This window comes from Caenorhabditis elegans, chromosome IV, assembly GCF_000002985.6.
Source record: "Caenorhabditis elegans chromosome IV".
Classification (NCBI taxonomy): Eukaryota; Metazoa; Nematoda; class Chromadorea; order Rhabditida; family Rhabditidae; genus Caenorhabditis; species Caenorhabditis elegans.
Genome location: NC_003282.8, coordinates 4722579 through 4739046, shown reverse-complemented (window position 1 = coordinate 4739046; position 16468 = coordinate 4722579). Strand labels below are relative to the sequence as shown.

At 34.7% G+C, this 16468-nt stretch overlaps 2 protein-coding genes, 2 non-coding genes and 3 pseudogenes across 8 annotated transcripts; 3 read left to right on the top strand and 4 right to left on the bottom strand.

The window, feature by feature from the left end:
* Positions 1-184: 184 nt before the first annotated feature.
* On the bottom strand, positions 185-1489 carry fbxb-78 (F-box associated domain-containing protein). The gene is made up of 2 exons (NM_068224.5): positions 1392-1489; positions 185-1222 (listed from the first exon to the last, which is right to left on the bottom strand). The coding sequence occupies exons 1-2, from the start codon at positions 1481-1483 to the stop codon at positions 313-315; spliced, it is 1002 nt and encodes a 333-aa protein (NP_500625.2). The 5' UTR covers positions 1484-1489; the 3' UTR covers positions 185-312.
* A 1681-nt stretch (positions 1490-3170) lies between these two features.
* fbxb-80 lies at positions 3171-4742 on the bottom strand (annotated as a pseudogene). The gene is made up of 2 exons: positions 4726-4742; positions 3171-4143 (listed from the first exon to the last, which is right to left on the bottom strand). Coding segments are annotated over exons 1-2 (990 nt in total).
* A 1554-nt stretch (positions 4743-6296) lies between these two features.
* Positions 6297-8411, bottom strand: E04A4.3 (annotated as a pseudogene). The gene is made up of 9 exons: positions 8350-8411; positions 8048-8297; positions 7905-7997; positions 7752-7855; positions 7566-7692; positions 7240-7519; positions 6702-6888; positions 6544-6654; positions 6297-6497 (listed from the first exon to the last, which is right to left on the bottom strand). Coding segments are annotated over exons 1-9 (1415 nt in total).
* A 907-nt stretch (positions 8412-9318) lies between these two features.
* On the top strand, positions 9319-9339 carry 21ur-15541. Its single transcript, NR_053132.1, has one exon.
* Positions 9340-11083: 1744 nt separating this feature from the next.
* K08F11.6 lies at positions 11084-13083 on the top strand (annotated as a pseudogene). Its single transcript has 4 exons — positions 11084-11110; positions 11207-11272; positions 12076-12554; positions 12603-13083. Coding segments are annotated over exons 1-4 (1053 nt in total).
* A 509-nt stretch (positions 13084-13592) lies between these two features.
* On the top strand, positions 13593-13611 carry K08F11.7. Its single transcript, NR_053131.1, has one exon. It is a non-coding gene; the product is annotated as an Unclassified non-coding RNA K08F11.7 (non-coding RNA).
* Positions 13612-13733: 122 nt separating this feature from the next.
* Positions 13734-14185, bottom strand: K08F11.1 (Lipoprotein; the record flags this gene model as incomplete). Of its 2 annotated transcripts, NM_068221.3 has the most annotated exons (2): positions 13734-13977; positions 14025-14185. In NM_068221.3, the coding sequence occupies 2 exons, from the start codon at positions 14183-14185 to the stop codon at positions 13734-13736; spliced, it is 405 nt and encodes a 134-aa protein (NP_500622.1). The 2 variants fall into 2 exon arrangements, with proteins under 2 accessions (NP_500622.1, NP_001368228.1); NM_001380204.1 differs by lacking the exon at positions 14025-14185 and having other exon boundaries at positions 13734-13901.
* Positions 14186-16468: the final 2283 nt, after the last annotated feature.

The window sequence follows — 16468 nt, the reverse complement described above, 5'->3', positions numbered from 1 at the left end:
TATTATGTGCGTCAAAACTTTTTTCCGCCCAAGAAGTGTAAATTTTCATAATCTTGATAAATTCAAGTGGATAGAGAATATTCCTTTGAACGTTTGTGGCGCAATAGCAGAAAAAATGAACTGATTCAAAAAGTGAACCCGGAATTTTAGTCAGACATTCTTAAAATTGAACACTTTAAAGTAGAAATTTAATATATTTATTCATTGTCAGTTTGAAAATGCATATGCATATATATTAAAGTATTAAATACAATTATTAAAATAATTAATCAAGTATACATATTTAGTATTAATTAAAAACCGAATGATAATTTAACTCCAAAATACCATATCAATCAAACTTCGCTGACTATTGACAGTAATATTTTCCTCTGTTCCATCGACTCGTCTAACATCATAACCACCTTTGACACATATCTGCTGGGATCCGGTAGGATGAATTGTCAATTCTCTTTCCGCTGGTGCAACTTGATAATCCACATTTTTGAAGAGTATTTCAACAACTGCTTCATTTTTCAATTGGAGTTCTTTGTAGCCAAAGCAAGCTAGTTCTAACTTTCTGTCGAGTCCGTGAATCCAGTGTTTTAAGAACATATTAACATCTTCAATTTTCATGTCAACCATGAGTGAATAAGTATTAGTAACGAATAAATCGTTCAGATCATATTTGATAGGGTGATATAGAACAATATGGTCCATGTTACGTGTTAAAACCACTTGCAATTGTTTAGATGTTTCTGCTGTGAATGGGTTGCGACTCATTAAAATTGATAACTGATTAGCTTTACGAGAAAACTTTTTCAATGCATACTGAAGTGACAATCTATTCAGATCGATATGATACATGGAGAAAGATTCTATTTCCAGTTTATCAAAACTATCATAGATTGTAGTTTCAAAATGATCGGTTGTAATCTCTAGTTCACTAATGTTTGTTACATGAAATATATCAAGAACGTGATCCAAAAACTGTCTCACTCGAAATATAGGTGTCTTCCATTCACCCAATCGAGTACAGAGATACATATTAATGCACTCTTCTTCAAGACGATGCTCTGAGGTTCGGTATTCGTTAGTGTAGAATTTAAAATACGTGAAAGTATGTTGAAGGGAAATATGAATTATTATGCCAGAACGTATTTCAAGATGGACATCCTCGGCTTTCAGACCTAGGCGTTTTGTTTGTAGCTTTGCATTTTTAGATGTGAGTGAGAATCCTATTCTGTAAAAAAACATTGTTCAGGTTGAGTGATAGGAAATCAATAATTATCTAATAAAATTCCACTAGTGGTATTTTTTGTGATATTTTGTGTGATTGATTGAGATGTGATTGAGTGATATTTGATCAAAAATAATTTGAGTTAACATTGGAAAAAATATGTTTTACTTACAAATCTGCTACAAGCATTCTGTGAAACACGTAGTTACTCGATTTTTGAGGTAATTTGAGCAGTTGGAAAGGAACAGATACGTCGTCGACCATGGCCACAAATGAAGAATGAGCAGATGGAGAGATTGGGTGGTCCTGTCCAGTTGACCCCCCTTCCCCAATTCTCTAATTCTCATCTTAGAGATATTATACATATTTTTCTTTGTCTAAAGCGTGCAGAGACACGCACATGTTAGAACAGTTTAACAGTCTTTCTCCATGTATGCACTAGATCTGATTAGATTCCTACTTCAGAATGCATTAAAAAAGTTTTCTCGTACAACTCAGTTATCAATAATTATGAGTAGCAACTCATTCTCAAGAGAATTATCAAAACAAATGCAAGTGATTGAATCATGTAAAATGCCGAAAAAACTTAATTAAACTTCTCTAAAAATTCAACAATTATTACGTCTGTTCAAAGTTTTGAGAAATATTTTGAAAAATTTCGAACTTTTGTTTCATGGAACATATCAAAAACTGTTAGTAGTTGAAGTTCAATTTCGACAACTTTTCTATTAGGTACAATTTGATCGTTAGTCTGACAATATTGATTTAGTTATGAAAAATTGTCTGAAAATTCATACAAATATTTTATCAACGTCAAAACACAATTTTTAATGTTTTAAATGATTTTTTGTTGAAATTTCAATTGAAAATATGCATGTATAATTGAAAAAGGGATATCTGCTGCTATTCAAATGAGGACTAGTCAATATTAGCCCAACATTTTCTTGTCTCTAGGTCTCATGGCTCATAATCCTCTCTATTAGCTAACACATCTGTCATGTTTTGTATGCTGGAATCCCTCAAAAAACCAATTACCCCATACCATGTAATCAATTGATGTCAATAAAAATACAACAACATACTGCTTGAGAATCTTGAGAATACTTGAGAATCGATTTTCTGAGAAAGGAAAATACCAAAGTCACTGTGATGGTTTCAATCGGGGTTGGGAGGGAAACTGTTTGATATAAAAAACTACAGAGTCTCTAATTTTTTTTACAAAAATTCAGGGAACACCCGCTTCCAAATGTTGTACACATCTTAGAAAATATTTGTACCGACTCGAAACTCTATAGCAGATTGAAATATTGGTGTTCTCCTTCTCAATGCTATCACAGAAATGTATTGATTAAAATCGAGAAAAGGGGTCGAACTAAAATTGTATTTAACCATGTTCCTCTGGGACACATTTTATTCACTTTTCAAAACACAGAAATGATTATCAAGTAATATACGCGTATTTGTACAATAAGTGTTTCGGAATATAAAGCCTCGACCGAAAGAAATGAATTATTTGTTATCACAACGCTGCAAGAACGACGCCTGAACACCGATAAAAAAATTATTTTGAAAATGTTAAACGGTAAAATATATCTGAAAGTACCTGTATTTTTTACATTCTCGGACAACACTAGAACGCATTATAAAAATAAGTTCTCTTGGAGCAGATGTAAATCTAAAATTAGGAAACGTTAAGTCAACCATCATTCAAAAAAATTTGTATCCAAATTAAACAAGGATAACTATGCTAGGAAATGAGCGACATCTACTCTTGATCATTAAAATTCAATCCCTACGATCTATTATTTATCCTGTTCTTTGATCCAATTCTTTCTTATGCTCTCTGACTATGCCCACAATCTCCCAGTCTACCCTCTGACCACGAAACTTTGTATGTATGTATCAACTTTCTTTTCTTTTCACGCTTCTTCAAGAACATAATAAATTATGATTATTGTTATTATATATTCTTTATTTACTAAAGTACTCCAAATTTAACAAATACAAGCAAAATTATACAAATAACAAGTTAACCGCGCACAAACATTTTCAACAGTGATTGAATGTGATCTACAATAATAGTTGCTACTGTTCCATCCATTCGTCTCACATCATATCCTCCTTTGACAATTTGTTCCTTTTCTCCAGGTGGTTGAACCAATAATTCTCTTTCCACAGGTGCAATACAGTAATCCAGGTTCTTGAAGAGAACTTTGAGAACATCATCATTAAACCTAACAACTCGGAAACACACATCAAAATATTCCATTCTCTTGTTGGATCCGTGAATCCAATGTTTCAAAAATAGGTTGACCTTCTTTGAATTCATGTCTTCGCTTATCGACAGATAACGAGAATTGGATATCAATAAGTCTTCAGGTTGTGCTTTAAAAAACCATTTCAACGAAGTTTCGTGTAGGTTTTGGCATAAAACTGCATTCATTTGTATCGGATCGTCAAATGGGTTGGCGATCAGGTCAACTGAATCAGATTGGAGAGAAAACGTTTTCAGACCTTTTTGATAATAAGAACCCTTGAGATTCTGAAAGATACGTGTGGTAAACTTTCCAAAGTTAATTCCATCGAACATCTCAAATGTATTCAGTGGATCATCTAGAGATAAACCACGCTGGGAAAACTCAATCTTCTGATGGTGAAATATTTCACAAACATGTTCAATCAATTGTCTCACTCCAAACTTCGGAATAACTCACAGATGGGAATAGGAATAGTCGACTGACATGTGAAGGGAAAACGTATCCACTCCGAATTCTTTTTTCTTTAAGATTAAATTAATATTATGGTTGCCCATGGAAACTTGGGTTGTTATTGAATGTTGTAATTCCACTTCAATACACTGGGCTCTCAAACCCAGAAGTTCTGTTTGTATCTTTGCTTTTTCCGATGTGAAAGTGAATCCAACTCTGCAAAAATTGATAATTTATTATAACATACAATACAGGCACAATAATACTTCTATAAAATTGCCAAAATTTTCGACTGTCGTAAGTGTTTTGGAAAAAAATTAATATTTGAAAAAAGAAACTATCTCAATTTTCAGCAACATTTGTTTTTGATCGGCCTCGTTCACTAAATTCGGAATTTGTTAAAACAACCTCTCCTGTATGTGGACTGTTGTACTATTCTCGGCGTTTCTTGCCCAAGTTTTGACAACTTTTATCCAAGTTTAGCCCGAGTTTGACCAAACTTTGAGTTTTCTAGTTTAAACTTTCCCACCAACCTTTACTCCAATTGGCCTTGCCCAATTTCAAACACCGCATCGGCCTCAACGTACCCACGTTTTACCAGCTTCTGTACCAAGTTTTTTTTTTGGCGAAACTTGGAAACTGATGAAAATTGGCAAGGAGCTGCCGGAAAATGAAAAAATGTGATAAACTTTAAGAATTACAAAAAACCTTACTGCCTCCAATTAATGTATGTTTTCGCTTTTTACTACCTAATAACATGCTTTTTACAATAAATACTTATTGCGTGTTTTTACTTACAAGCTTTGAATATCCATTCTTTGAAAAACATAACATAACGAGTCAATTTCTCAGGTAGATTGAGCAGTGGGAAAGGAATTGGAGCAACAGCATTCATTGTGGCAGAAGAAGATGAATGAATGGAGGAGGGTAGACTGAGAACCAATATGGTTTGTTGGCTGACCCCACCTTCCCGTATTTGCCTTTTTGACCAATACTGTAAATACAAATGCACACCAATTGTCATGCCAATCAGCCAATTTACAATAACATATTGCTCTCTTGAGAATCGATTTTCTACAAAAGGTAAATAACGAGGTCACTGTGTTTGATTTTTTCTACTTAAAAAAACTACAGTCTCTAATTTTTTTTACAAAAATGCAGGTAAATCCGCTTCGAAATGCTGTACACATTTTGGATGGTATTTTAACGAATAGAACATTTATAGCAACTCGAGTGCTAGCTTTCTCATCCTTCAATGTCATCACTGAAATGTATTAATATTTATGGGAAAGGCATAGAAGAAAGCCAGTCGGAGCACGCGCTTTAGCGCGTGCGAACGGCTGGTTTTTTATAATTTTTCAAATAAATTTTTGTGTTAATTGACATTATTTGTTGCTTCAATATGTCTACTGAGCTTTTTTTAAAATTTCGGTTAAATATCAATTAAATGCATAAATTAGCCAAGACATTCGGAAAATTTCGAATTTTTAACTCAATTTTCAATGGATTTTTTCAAAATTGATATTTACTAAGTTTGGGCAGTTTTGGCTGAAATTTTCAGATTTCAAGACATTTTTCTTCCAATATCTTATATTCGATATCATCCTTCCAACGAGTCTTTTCCAATCGATTCACAATTTCATTGATTTTCGTCGGCACCACCGTGTGCTTCACGTGGCAAAGTTCAATCCTCGTCCCAGGATTACTTCTCTTCGTAGATTTGCTCTTCAGTACCTGATCGTCCAGATCGAAAACATCGCGGATTAGAGAACAAATGTACCGCCAATCCGATGTACCCTTAGCATATGAAAATAAGTGTTTCGAAGAGAGAAATGAGAAAGGAGGCACCTCGTTTTCAAGATCTGTTCAAAAACAAGATCTACATTTCTAGGATCTGGCACCGTGCCAACTGTGGGTTTCTCAATGAATTTTTTTATTGAGAAAACCGCAGTTGGACCGGTGCCAGGTCCTAGAAATGTAGATATTGTTTTGATGGATCTTATTTTCGTAGATCTAGTTTTTTAAACAGATCTAGAAAACGTGGTGCCTCTGAGAAAGTCGGTGCATTTTCCGTGGAGGAAATTTTGGTTGGATATATCACAGCGCCTCAAATCGGGAGAGTTGTGAAAATTGAGATTCCGCGATTATTTATGTTTCCAAGATGAAATTTGGAAGAAATAATGAAATATTGTAATAACTGCCGCTCACAAAAATTTTTTAAAGAAAATTTCAATGAACAAACTTAATATTTGGCTGGTTTATCATAGACCAGCCGCTGACTGCGCCTCCGGCGCGGCCAACGGCTGGCTGGGGATTTTTAAACTTTTAGACATACATATGTCATTTACCCTATCGTTTCTTAACCCTTATTATAGTACAGATGCATTGAGAATCAACATGAAACGGTTTCGCTTAACCCTAAAATAAAATTTTGAAATTAAATAGTTCAGTAGATCTAAGTACCAGTCTGAAACGTTGGGCGACAATTTCGTTTCAACTTTTTTGAGGCTTTCATCGAAATCTGCTTCAGAAAAACTGCCAAGTAATCCTCTTTTCCACGTGTCGTTTCTCTGAAAAAATTCAAACAGTTTCATAAGTCTCGCATGTTTTACTTACACATTCTCCAAATAGGAGCTTACGGTCAGAATCTAACACTTTCTTTCCGTACTTGTGTTGCATGAGGCTCATGATGTGAACATCACATCTGACAAGGTCAGTGTCTAGCTTCTGTAAATTTTGAACATTTCAAAACTGCATTTTAATATTATTCATACTTCAGCATAAACGACAAGCGCAGCTTCTCCATCAACTAGTAGACACGGACATCTACGACCTCCCCATCCAATGGCATTGAATTTGTCGGTGAGCCAATTGGCGAATGCTTCATGAGTTGTTGCCAGTTTGTCCGTGTGGATCATATATGCCAGAGGAATAACTCGTGGTTTGTCGGATGTGGTTGTTCTGAAAAATAATTAATGAACTGAAATTGAAATTTAATTAAATAAATAAATTAAATTGAATTAATTCTATGAGTTGAAATTGAAATTAAATTAAATTAATTAATTAAATTGAATTAATTTTATGAGTTGAAATTGAAATTAAGTTAAATTAATTAATTAAATTGAATTAATTTTATGAGTTAAAATTGAAATTTAATTTAATTAATTAATTAAATTAGTTATATAGATTGAAATTGAAATTTCATTTTATAAATTAATTAAATTAATTTTTTTAAAATAATTTAATTAATTGAAATTTTCATTTGATTTAATTTCAATGAAAATTCGTAGACCCGAGACTCTTAATGCACACCTGAAACTATTTAGTTCGCCCATAACGACAGTTACATAGCCATCGGTAAGTTCAAAAGTAGAGTCCAGAAAAATCCTTGCTTTGAATCGTATGCCATCAGTGGTTCTTTCAAGAAGGATTTTAAGAGCTGACTTCCGTGATGTTGAGTCCATATCACAAATACGCTCCACTTCATCTCTCCAATCGTCTAATTCAGTCTCTTCTGGACAGCCAGCAATGAATAGCTTCATTGCATCTGGGAAATGCTTGTAGATCGTGAAGGCCAAATTAGAGTTTGAGTCTGAAAAAAAAGTATTAACACATTTTGGAATATTATTTAACTATACCGATGCTGAACATAACCTCATCTTCGAGTTCTGTTTTCAGCTTTTCCAGATGCTCTACAGTTGTTGCAGGACGTGGACCACTTTTCCCAGGTACTGCAGTAGGATGACCTCGAAACTGGTTTTGCATCTGTAACAAGGAAGTGTTTAATTTTTTGAATAGATTCGTAAGTAAGACTACAAAATTACCTGTTTGGACGTGATTGGGATATCATTGTCTCTCGCCACTTTCAAAGCTCCTCTGATGGTACGGTGTGGAATGACGTCGGTTTTCAAAACTGCAGTGATATACTCTGAAATAATACAGGTTGTTTTTTATTGCTTTCGATAATTGATACTTACTCGGAAGTCTTCTCTTGATGTTATTGAAATCCGGTAGCTGGTAGTCATTGCTGTGGACTGTGTAATGTAGGTAAACATATCCTTCGTAGGGAACAAAAAAAAAATACAAATAATAAACTTGCAAGCTTATCGAGCAACTCTACATGGCGTGTGATCCATCCTGTTTCAAATTGTGTACATTTGACATGAGTTGTTCGTTGACCGAACAGTTGAAATTTTCCATAAACTGGTTCATGTCTCACAACATGATCTCCCATCTTTTGATATTTTGACCAGCAAGTGTAATCGAACGGAAGCTTGTCATTACATGCTTGTGGGACACGTAAGGTTAACTTCTTATCTTCTTTCAGCATCTCCAGTTCTCTGATTGTAACTTGAGTAGCTTCGATGTACCTAAAAAATTTAATTAGTTTATTTTTTTGATATTTTTAAATTAAAAACTCACTTTTTTTCTCTGATAACCTGCTCCCATTCAAAACAAGTAAACCATTTTGCAGTTTCGTCCATTTTGCTCTTGAAATGAGCTTGTATGAACAAAAAAATTTGAAAAAAAGTGAATAATTAATTAATTAAATGTGCAAATTGGTTGCCTGGTTCACTACATGTGCGTTGAATACTCAATCTACCATTCTAGTAAATGAGACTTGCAACAAAGTCGCCAGCGGAGGTAACGACTCATTTACTTAACAGGATTTCTGGCAATTGAGAAAGAGACAAGACAATGATAAATTTCCTTCTCTAGTTAATGTATTTTTAGCATATGTATTTTTTGATACAGAATTACATATAACACTTAAAAACCTTTCAAGAGCTCGAAGTTACTTATAACTTTGGCACTTGCCAAATTAGTTTGGCATTTTGCACAACATTATGAGCAATGTTTCAGATTTATGAACCATGTGTTCGAAACATAATGTAAGTTGAAAATATAAATTCATATGTCAAGGTACTGTATTAGTACTGTAGGATACTGTAGGATTACTGTACGGTTACTGTAGGGTTACTGTACTTTGTTTAAGGTTGTGGTGTGATGGTTTTTTTCTTCACGTTTTATAGTTATTTTATAATCAGCATTAAATTTTGTATAAGACGGAACTAAGTTCATAAAGAAATATTAATTTTTCATTAAAATTTTTTCGAAAAAACATTTTTTGAAATAAGAAATTATAAAATAATTTTTTTTGCCAAAAAAAATCACAAAATGTGTTAGTTTTTTGCTTTAAAAAGAAAGAACTGTTCATTTTAAGCAAGATACAGGCAGAATTTTCTAGAAATCGTACATTCTTCACAGAAAAATTATCGAAACTAAAATTTTGCACTTAAAATTAAAGAAAAAAATTTTTTTTTCGAAAACGATCACAAAATGTTCTGTTTTTCTTGCCGGATTAGAACCAGCTAAAAATTCTCTACACGATAAAAGCAAACATTTTCAGAAACGGTACATTTTTCACTTAAAATTTTCCAAAAGTAAATTTTTTTCACTGAAAATTAAATCTCAAAAACTGAAATTTATTTTTTTTTCGAAAACTTTTCAAAAACTGCTTAGATGTTACAGAAAAAGGCAAAGTTTGTTGTTTCCTCTGTTCGGATGCACTAAAAACAGCATCAAGTGAGAAATTATGATGCAGTAGAACTCCTACATTCAAAATACCCCATTAACTTCTAGACCCTATATCTTCGCGGAAAAAATTTTTATGACAAAGTGATCAAATACGAAGCTGTTCATCTTGATGTAAAGAACAACTATGTTGTTCAACATTTTCCACCAAAAAATTTGGTGGCTGAGATAAGAGTGGGTGAAATACGGCAACTACATGCATATTTTCTATTGCTCTTTTCATGGTCATATTTTGGTCACCAATTTTTTTGGTAAAAAATGTTCAACTACAAAGTTGTTCTTTAGACTAAAATAAACAACTTTGCAGTTGATCACTTTGCCGTAAAAATTTTTTCCTCGGAGATATAGGCTCTAGAAGTGAACGCGTTTTTTGAACAAAACAGTTTCACTATGCCTCAATTTTTATCTGAAATTGTGTTCTAAACATTTAAATTGAGAAAAAAATCAATGAATATAGCACTCTCAGGTTCCTGGTAAAATTTTTTTAAGTTTTAAAAAAATGGAAGTACATAAAATCATGAATTTTCAGAAGAAAACACCTTGCCAAGAAGACGTTCAACGTAATGTCGATGGATTTTTCATCAAGAATTACACCAGAATTTCAAAAAAATGAGATGTTCCACCTCGTTCCTTGATTTCTGGGCATGTTTTCTACATAAATCCAAGGATTCAGTCAAAACCGAAAAAATCCGGATTGTTTATGGTTAGTTGTGTTTAAAAATGTTAAAAATCATTAAAATCCTAAAATTTCAGACAAAAACCTTGCCAAGAAGCTGCTCAAGTAAATTTCGATGGTTTTTTCATCAAGATTTCGACCAGGAAGCCAAAAAGCTGAGAAGCTCCACCTGGTTTCCTTCATTTTGGAAAAGTGGCGATGTGACATCTCTGGATTTTATCGAAAGGCTCGAATTCGGGATTTCCCTAGGTTTGCTGTGATTAAAATTATTCAAAAATATAAAATTTCACAAAATTTCAGATTGAAACCTTGTCAATGAGCTACTCCGCACAATTTCGATGGATTTAACAGAAAAAGTTCACCAGGATCCTGCAGGAGTCGAGGAAATAAGAAGTTCCCACTGATTTCCTTATTTTCGAAAGTTTTTCCAAGAAAAATCTCAACTTGCATCCGTAAAGCGAAGAAGGAGGCCGATTCCACATATTAATTCGTTTTTTGAATCGTTTTGTATGTATTTTTCAATTTTCAATCTACCGTTTCGATTATTTCTTTGTTTTACTGTTCAAAATTAATTTTTCTGTGTTTTGATAATTCAATTCTCAATTGTTAGCTAATAAATTGAATAATAAAATCTATTTTTTTTTTTTTCACCTTGAAACTATTAATTCTGCCTTTTTTCTGCTAAAATTTGCTTCAAAAATCTATTTGCCGCTGCAATGTTTTGCGGACTACGGTACGCAAGTACGCAAACACCGCGATGACACATTGCGGACCATTTCGCTGCGTACCTGCGAGATCTTTCTCAAATTTTACGAGAGATCTAGTTCACGGCACGGCGAACGGGACATGGCCTAGAAAGTTGCGAAAACTAATCCCGCGGCTGCAATGCTTTATTTTTTTCATGAGGTTTCGGTGGTTTTTCGATGTTTTTTCGCGTTTTTTTGATGTTTTCTCGTCGTTTTTTCTTGTTTTCTTCGTTAATAATTGAAATAAAAATAATATTTTCAGCGAAAGAACACAAATCGCCGCAAAAATCGACCGGGTGAGCCGCGAAAAGGCGAAAAACGTCGAAAAGTGAGTTGTTTTTCTAAATATCTCAAAAACTGTTGGTCCAGATTTTTTTTAAAGAGCCTATAGTATGAAAAAATACATGGCGGTTCTGAATTTTAATAATTTAGGTGTATAGCATGGGCCCAACTTGACTATTTTTTTGAGTTTAGTGAAAAATCAGTACATTTTTGTATAAAAAATTACGTTCCTCAAAAACTGTTGGTCCAGATTTTTTTTAAACGTCCTAGAATATTGAAAAAATCATGCTGGTTTTTAATTTGAAAGATTCAGGCTTGTAGCACGGGCCCAAGTTTACTGTTTTTTGCATTTAGTGAAAATTCAATAATTCGAGCGAAAAATTATTTTTCTCAATAAAAATTGGTCTCAGAATTTTTGAAACCTTTTTTAATTATACACTGAAATATGCTGATTTCAAATTGATAAGTTTTGAATGTTCAGCTGACGGATTTTGCAATTATTTTTTTCGATTTCGTGAATATTCACATTTCTGAACAAAAATTAAATTTTTTCGAAAACTGTTGGGCCAGATTTTTTAAAAAGATCCTAAAATATGAATAAAAGCATGCTGATTCTAAATTCGAAACATTCAGCTCAATATCATGCGCCCAAATTATTGATTTTTTCAAATTTCGTGAAAATCAGTGGAAAATCAGTACATTTCTGAACGAAAAGTATTTTTTTTCAAAAACTGTTGGTCCAGATTTTTTAAAAAGATCCTAAAATATGAATAAAAGCTTGCTGATTCTAAAATCGAATGATTCAGCTCCATATCATGCGCCCAAAAATTACAAAAACTTGATTTTCAGACGTGCAGCTCGTCGCCACAGCCCACGCAGGAAATGGATCCAGAAGACCGGAACTCTCGTCATGCCGACATTGGTTCCAGCAGCCCCCTTAGCAAGAAGAACTTCCACAAGACATTTATGAAGGACGTGACTGCGGAGTTGGCCAGAATAGCAACGTCCGTCTTCGTGAGATCGGACTCGACTGACCCTGGAACTCGTCAAAATGAAGAAGAAATCGATGAGGGAGAGGTTCTCTATCACAAGCATAATGCGGTGACTATGAACAAGAAGAAGCAGATGAAAAAGCGTCGTGAGCAGGAGAGTTAGCAACGTGTCATTCGAAGACTTACGATTGTCAAGGAGCAACAGGATGCTGAGGAGGCAGAGGTGAAGGCGATTCGGGAGAATGCTGCTCGTAAGCAAGCTGCTGCTACTGGACAAGTTGAAGAAGTTGAGAATCAGAAGGAGAAGAATAGACAGATTGCGATTAATCGGGATAGGTACACATTTCGATAATTGAATGCTTCTAATTTGTTTTTTTTTTGTAGAGATCTGAAGCGTGCCAACGAAGAATGGGGTACAACTGAAGCCTCGAAGGCGATAGAGGAAAATCCGCGGATCGTGGTGGCTTCCGTGGAGGTGGCGATCGAGGAGGCTTCAGAGGACTTTCAACAGATCCTGGTGGAGGTGGAGGCTTCCGTGGTAGATCAGAAGACCGCGATGGAGGATTTAGAGGGGGATTCGGTGGAGACCGAGGAGGCTTTAAAAGACGTGGAGGCGATCGAGGAGGATTCAGAGGACACGACAGAGGTGGTGGCTTCCGTGGTGGGCGAGGTGGAGACCGAGGCGGTTTCCGTGGTCGTCGTTAATTCTGATATCAGTTGCTGTTTTTGCAATTTGTTGTTTCTCTGTGTTCTCCATTTTTATTATTATGTTCGTTATTGTTATCATTATAATCATGAATATATCAGACTGTTTACTCAAAACCAAGAATCTAGCAGAAAATCGCAGGAAAAATTTGGGATTTAACACTTGTTGAAGTCATATTTGCACTTCTTTATATTGTTCATTCATTTTATCAACAATTCGCATTTTTATCGTCCTAAAGTCGAGCAAAAACATCATGAGCAAGTGAAATGCGATAGGATTACTCTGTGAAGAACTAAAAATCGATTTTTCTTGAATATCATGAACAAAAAATCTATATATTCACGTTTTTTCATAAATTCTACAAAAAACTCATTATTTTTGTGAAAATTGAGCTTCATAATTCCGAAAAATCTTCTGTTCAATTTTTGCTAAATGTCGTCAATTAAAATGCGCGCTGTGCAGTACGCAACGGTGTACGAAAGTTTACACTGAGTATTCAACGTTGAGCACGCAGTCAGCCAAATTGGAATACGGTAGAGAATTCTCGTCCATGTACCCCCCGCCGGGCCGTGATAGTTTCTGTGCTACCGTGAAACACATCGATGCACTTTTGCATGCACAATCAGTTCAGAATTTAAAAGATAATGTATTGTGGTATGTGGGACAAGGAAATCTCATTCATTCCTGCAGTGGCGTCAAATATAAATTTAAAAAATGGGAAAAAACAACTCGAGAATGTGTCGGAAAATGTACAAAAAAAAAAAAAAAAAAAATGAGAATGAGATGGAGAAGAACAAATCGAAGAACGACTATTTGTTTTGAGCGGTAGATCTGCCGAAGCATTTCTTGGCCATGGAATCGATATTGTCAGCCTGACCACGAAGAGCATCCAATTGAGCAACGTTTGCCTCGTTTCGAGCAGCAACCCAGCCAGCATTGAAGTCTGTGGTAACTTGGATCATTGAGGTACGGTCCATCAAGTCGTTGGGCCAAGCTTGAACGATTCCGAAAACGTTTTGCACCAAATCAAGGCAAGCAGCAATGGAGAATCCGCTGAAAAGTATTATTATTATTACGGAGTATTGGATATTGCTGCTAACGGTCGCAGAGATCGTTTTGGCCCAGTCTGTGAAACAATCAGACAATTTCTGATTGTTATCAGACAATTTCTGATTGACAATTTCTCAGAGTACATCGTATTGGACTCTCCGCTGGCGAAGTTGCTCTTTTCGATCTTTGGGAGGCAAGAATCACCGCGCATCTCGCCGACGATGCCTACAATCTTCAGGAAATTCCGATTCAGTAAGTTAAAATGTTTTCCAGGAAGTTTGCTTAATATCTTGCGTTTAATACAATGAACTCCCACGCAATTTATTCCTCATGAATAAATCTGAGAAATCATCAGACAAGAGTTTTCAAATGTTTAGAATCGCCGTTTGAGCTCCCTCCAAAATGTAAGTCAGGCACACGAACCAATCAGCGTCTTCGAATTCCTTTCACTTTCTCTGATCGGTCCAAATATTGGCGGAGAAAAACGCTGATTGGGTTGCTGTTCTCTTTTTGGAGACACTTAATAGGTTTTAATTGAAAATTTAGAAAATCCGAAGAAAACATGGATTCAATGAAACTTTTCACAAAGGAATTCAAAAATTTTCGGAAAAAAACTGCTGCAAAACAGCTAGATTCTAAAAATATGTGAAATTACGACAGTTTTGGTATTTTGAATTGAAAAATATTTGAAAATCAATCAATTGTACAACATTTTCAATAGAGTTAAAGCGAATTTGGGAGAAAAATTCTAAATTAGATTAAATTCGAAAAATGTTTTTGAAATCAAACAAAATTGTGTTCAAATTCAAATTTTCCCACGTGCAATTATCGAAAAAAAAACGATCGCAAATTTTTCTTGTATATTATTTTTGATCTACCTTATTGACTAATAAGCTCTTCCCCTTCCTTCAACGAGAAAGCCACAACAAAAATATCAACGGCAGCATGAGATGAGAGGGGCGGAGTCAAGTTCAACAGGTAGATCAAAAATTAATGGTGAGCCCATACATAGTCTTCGGAAAACGGGAATTTCCCGCGGTCCGAGGCGTCTATAGTGCAGAGAAAAACCGTAGTTTCCTTGCTTTGTTTCCTCAAAATTCAAAAAAGTAGACGTGGCCTGCAGTTTTTTCGCCATCCCATTGCTCAGCTTAAAATTTTACAGCCTCTAATTGGTTGGACACGCCCACTTTTTCGAAATTGACCAATAGCAAAGCGAGAAACTCACTGGTTTTTTCCGCGTACTATGGACACATCGGACCACGAAAAAATCCCGCTTTCCACAGACTATTGACGCACCATAATTGGAGAAGAAGACACGGCGGTGGAAAGTAAGAAAAACATTTAAATAACTTGAAGTGTGTACACTTAATAGGTTTTAATTGAAAAAATAGAAAATCCGTGGAAAAAAATACAATGACACTTTTTGCGAAGGGAATTTAAAATTTTCGGAAAAACTACTGAAAAACAGCTACTATTCTGGAAAAATATGTGAAATTGAGAATGTTTAATCGTTTTTGAATTGAAAAAAGAGTTAAAAATCAATTAATTTCGCAAAATCTTAAGGAAAATGGAACGAAATGGGAAGAAACATTTTTAAACTAGACAAAATTCGAAAAAAAAGTTTCTAAAACTGCAAAAAAAAACATTCAAACAAAAACAAATTTTCCCAAAAAACTACAGTAGCACCTTGTGGCCTCGCAGCGAAGACCACTGGTCTCGCAGCGAAAATTCTTCAGTATTCAAATTTCGTATGTACTTCGTGTGAGGAATTCAAATAACTCTGGTGTCTTAGTGACTAAAAATAAAAATAAGTCTCAGATGGTTGTAAACATGACTCCGAACGATATCTATGACCTACTGACCCCAGGTCAACTGGTCAGTTTTCTCTTGGGAATACATTTGAACCTTGCCTTGCCATGTCTCCTTCTCGGTCAAAACGACATGAGCAAAACCAGAAGATTGGATGTTCGAACATATTTCTAAAGTATGGCATTCATCATTTGCCCCGCACAGCGCCTCAGATCGGGAGAGAAGAGCTAAAGAAGTGGTTTTGGCGCGGGAGCACGTTTGCTGCAGACGTCGCACGAATTGGAATTAATGTGTAGCAAAACAGTAAAATATCGCGTTTTTGCTGGATTTTAGGGATTTTAAAGCAATTTTCAACATGCGGGACCGCCCAGAGACTGTTCGCGATGCGATGTACTTCATTTTAATATAAATTTTTCCCCAAATAAGCTCGAAATGAGCTCTGAATTTCGGCGAATCTGAAAATTTTTTTGACCAAAAACAGAATTTTGCAAATAAAAATTGATTTTAGAGCAATTTATTGCATAAATATTCAATTTTAGAATTTTTACTTATAGTTTGAATCTTTTTAAAGAGTTTTAGTCATTAATTTGACTGATAAAACGAAATCGATAAAAAAGTAAAGCAACATTTATCAAGGGAAATCTTGCAAAATTGGTTAAAAAACTTTTATGAAATCAAAGATTTC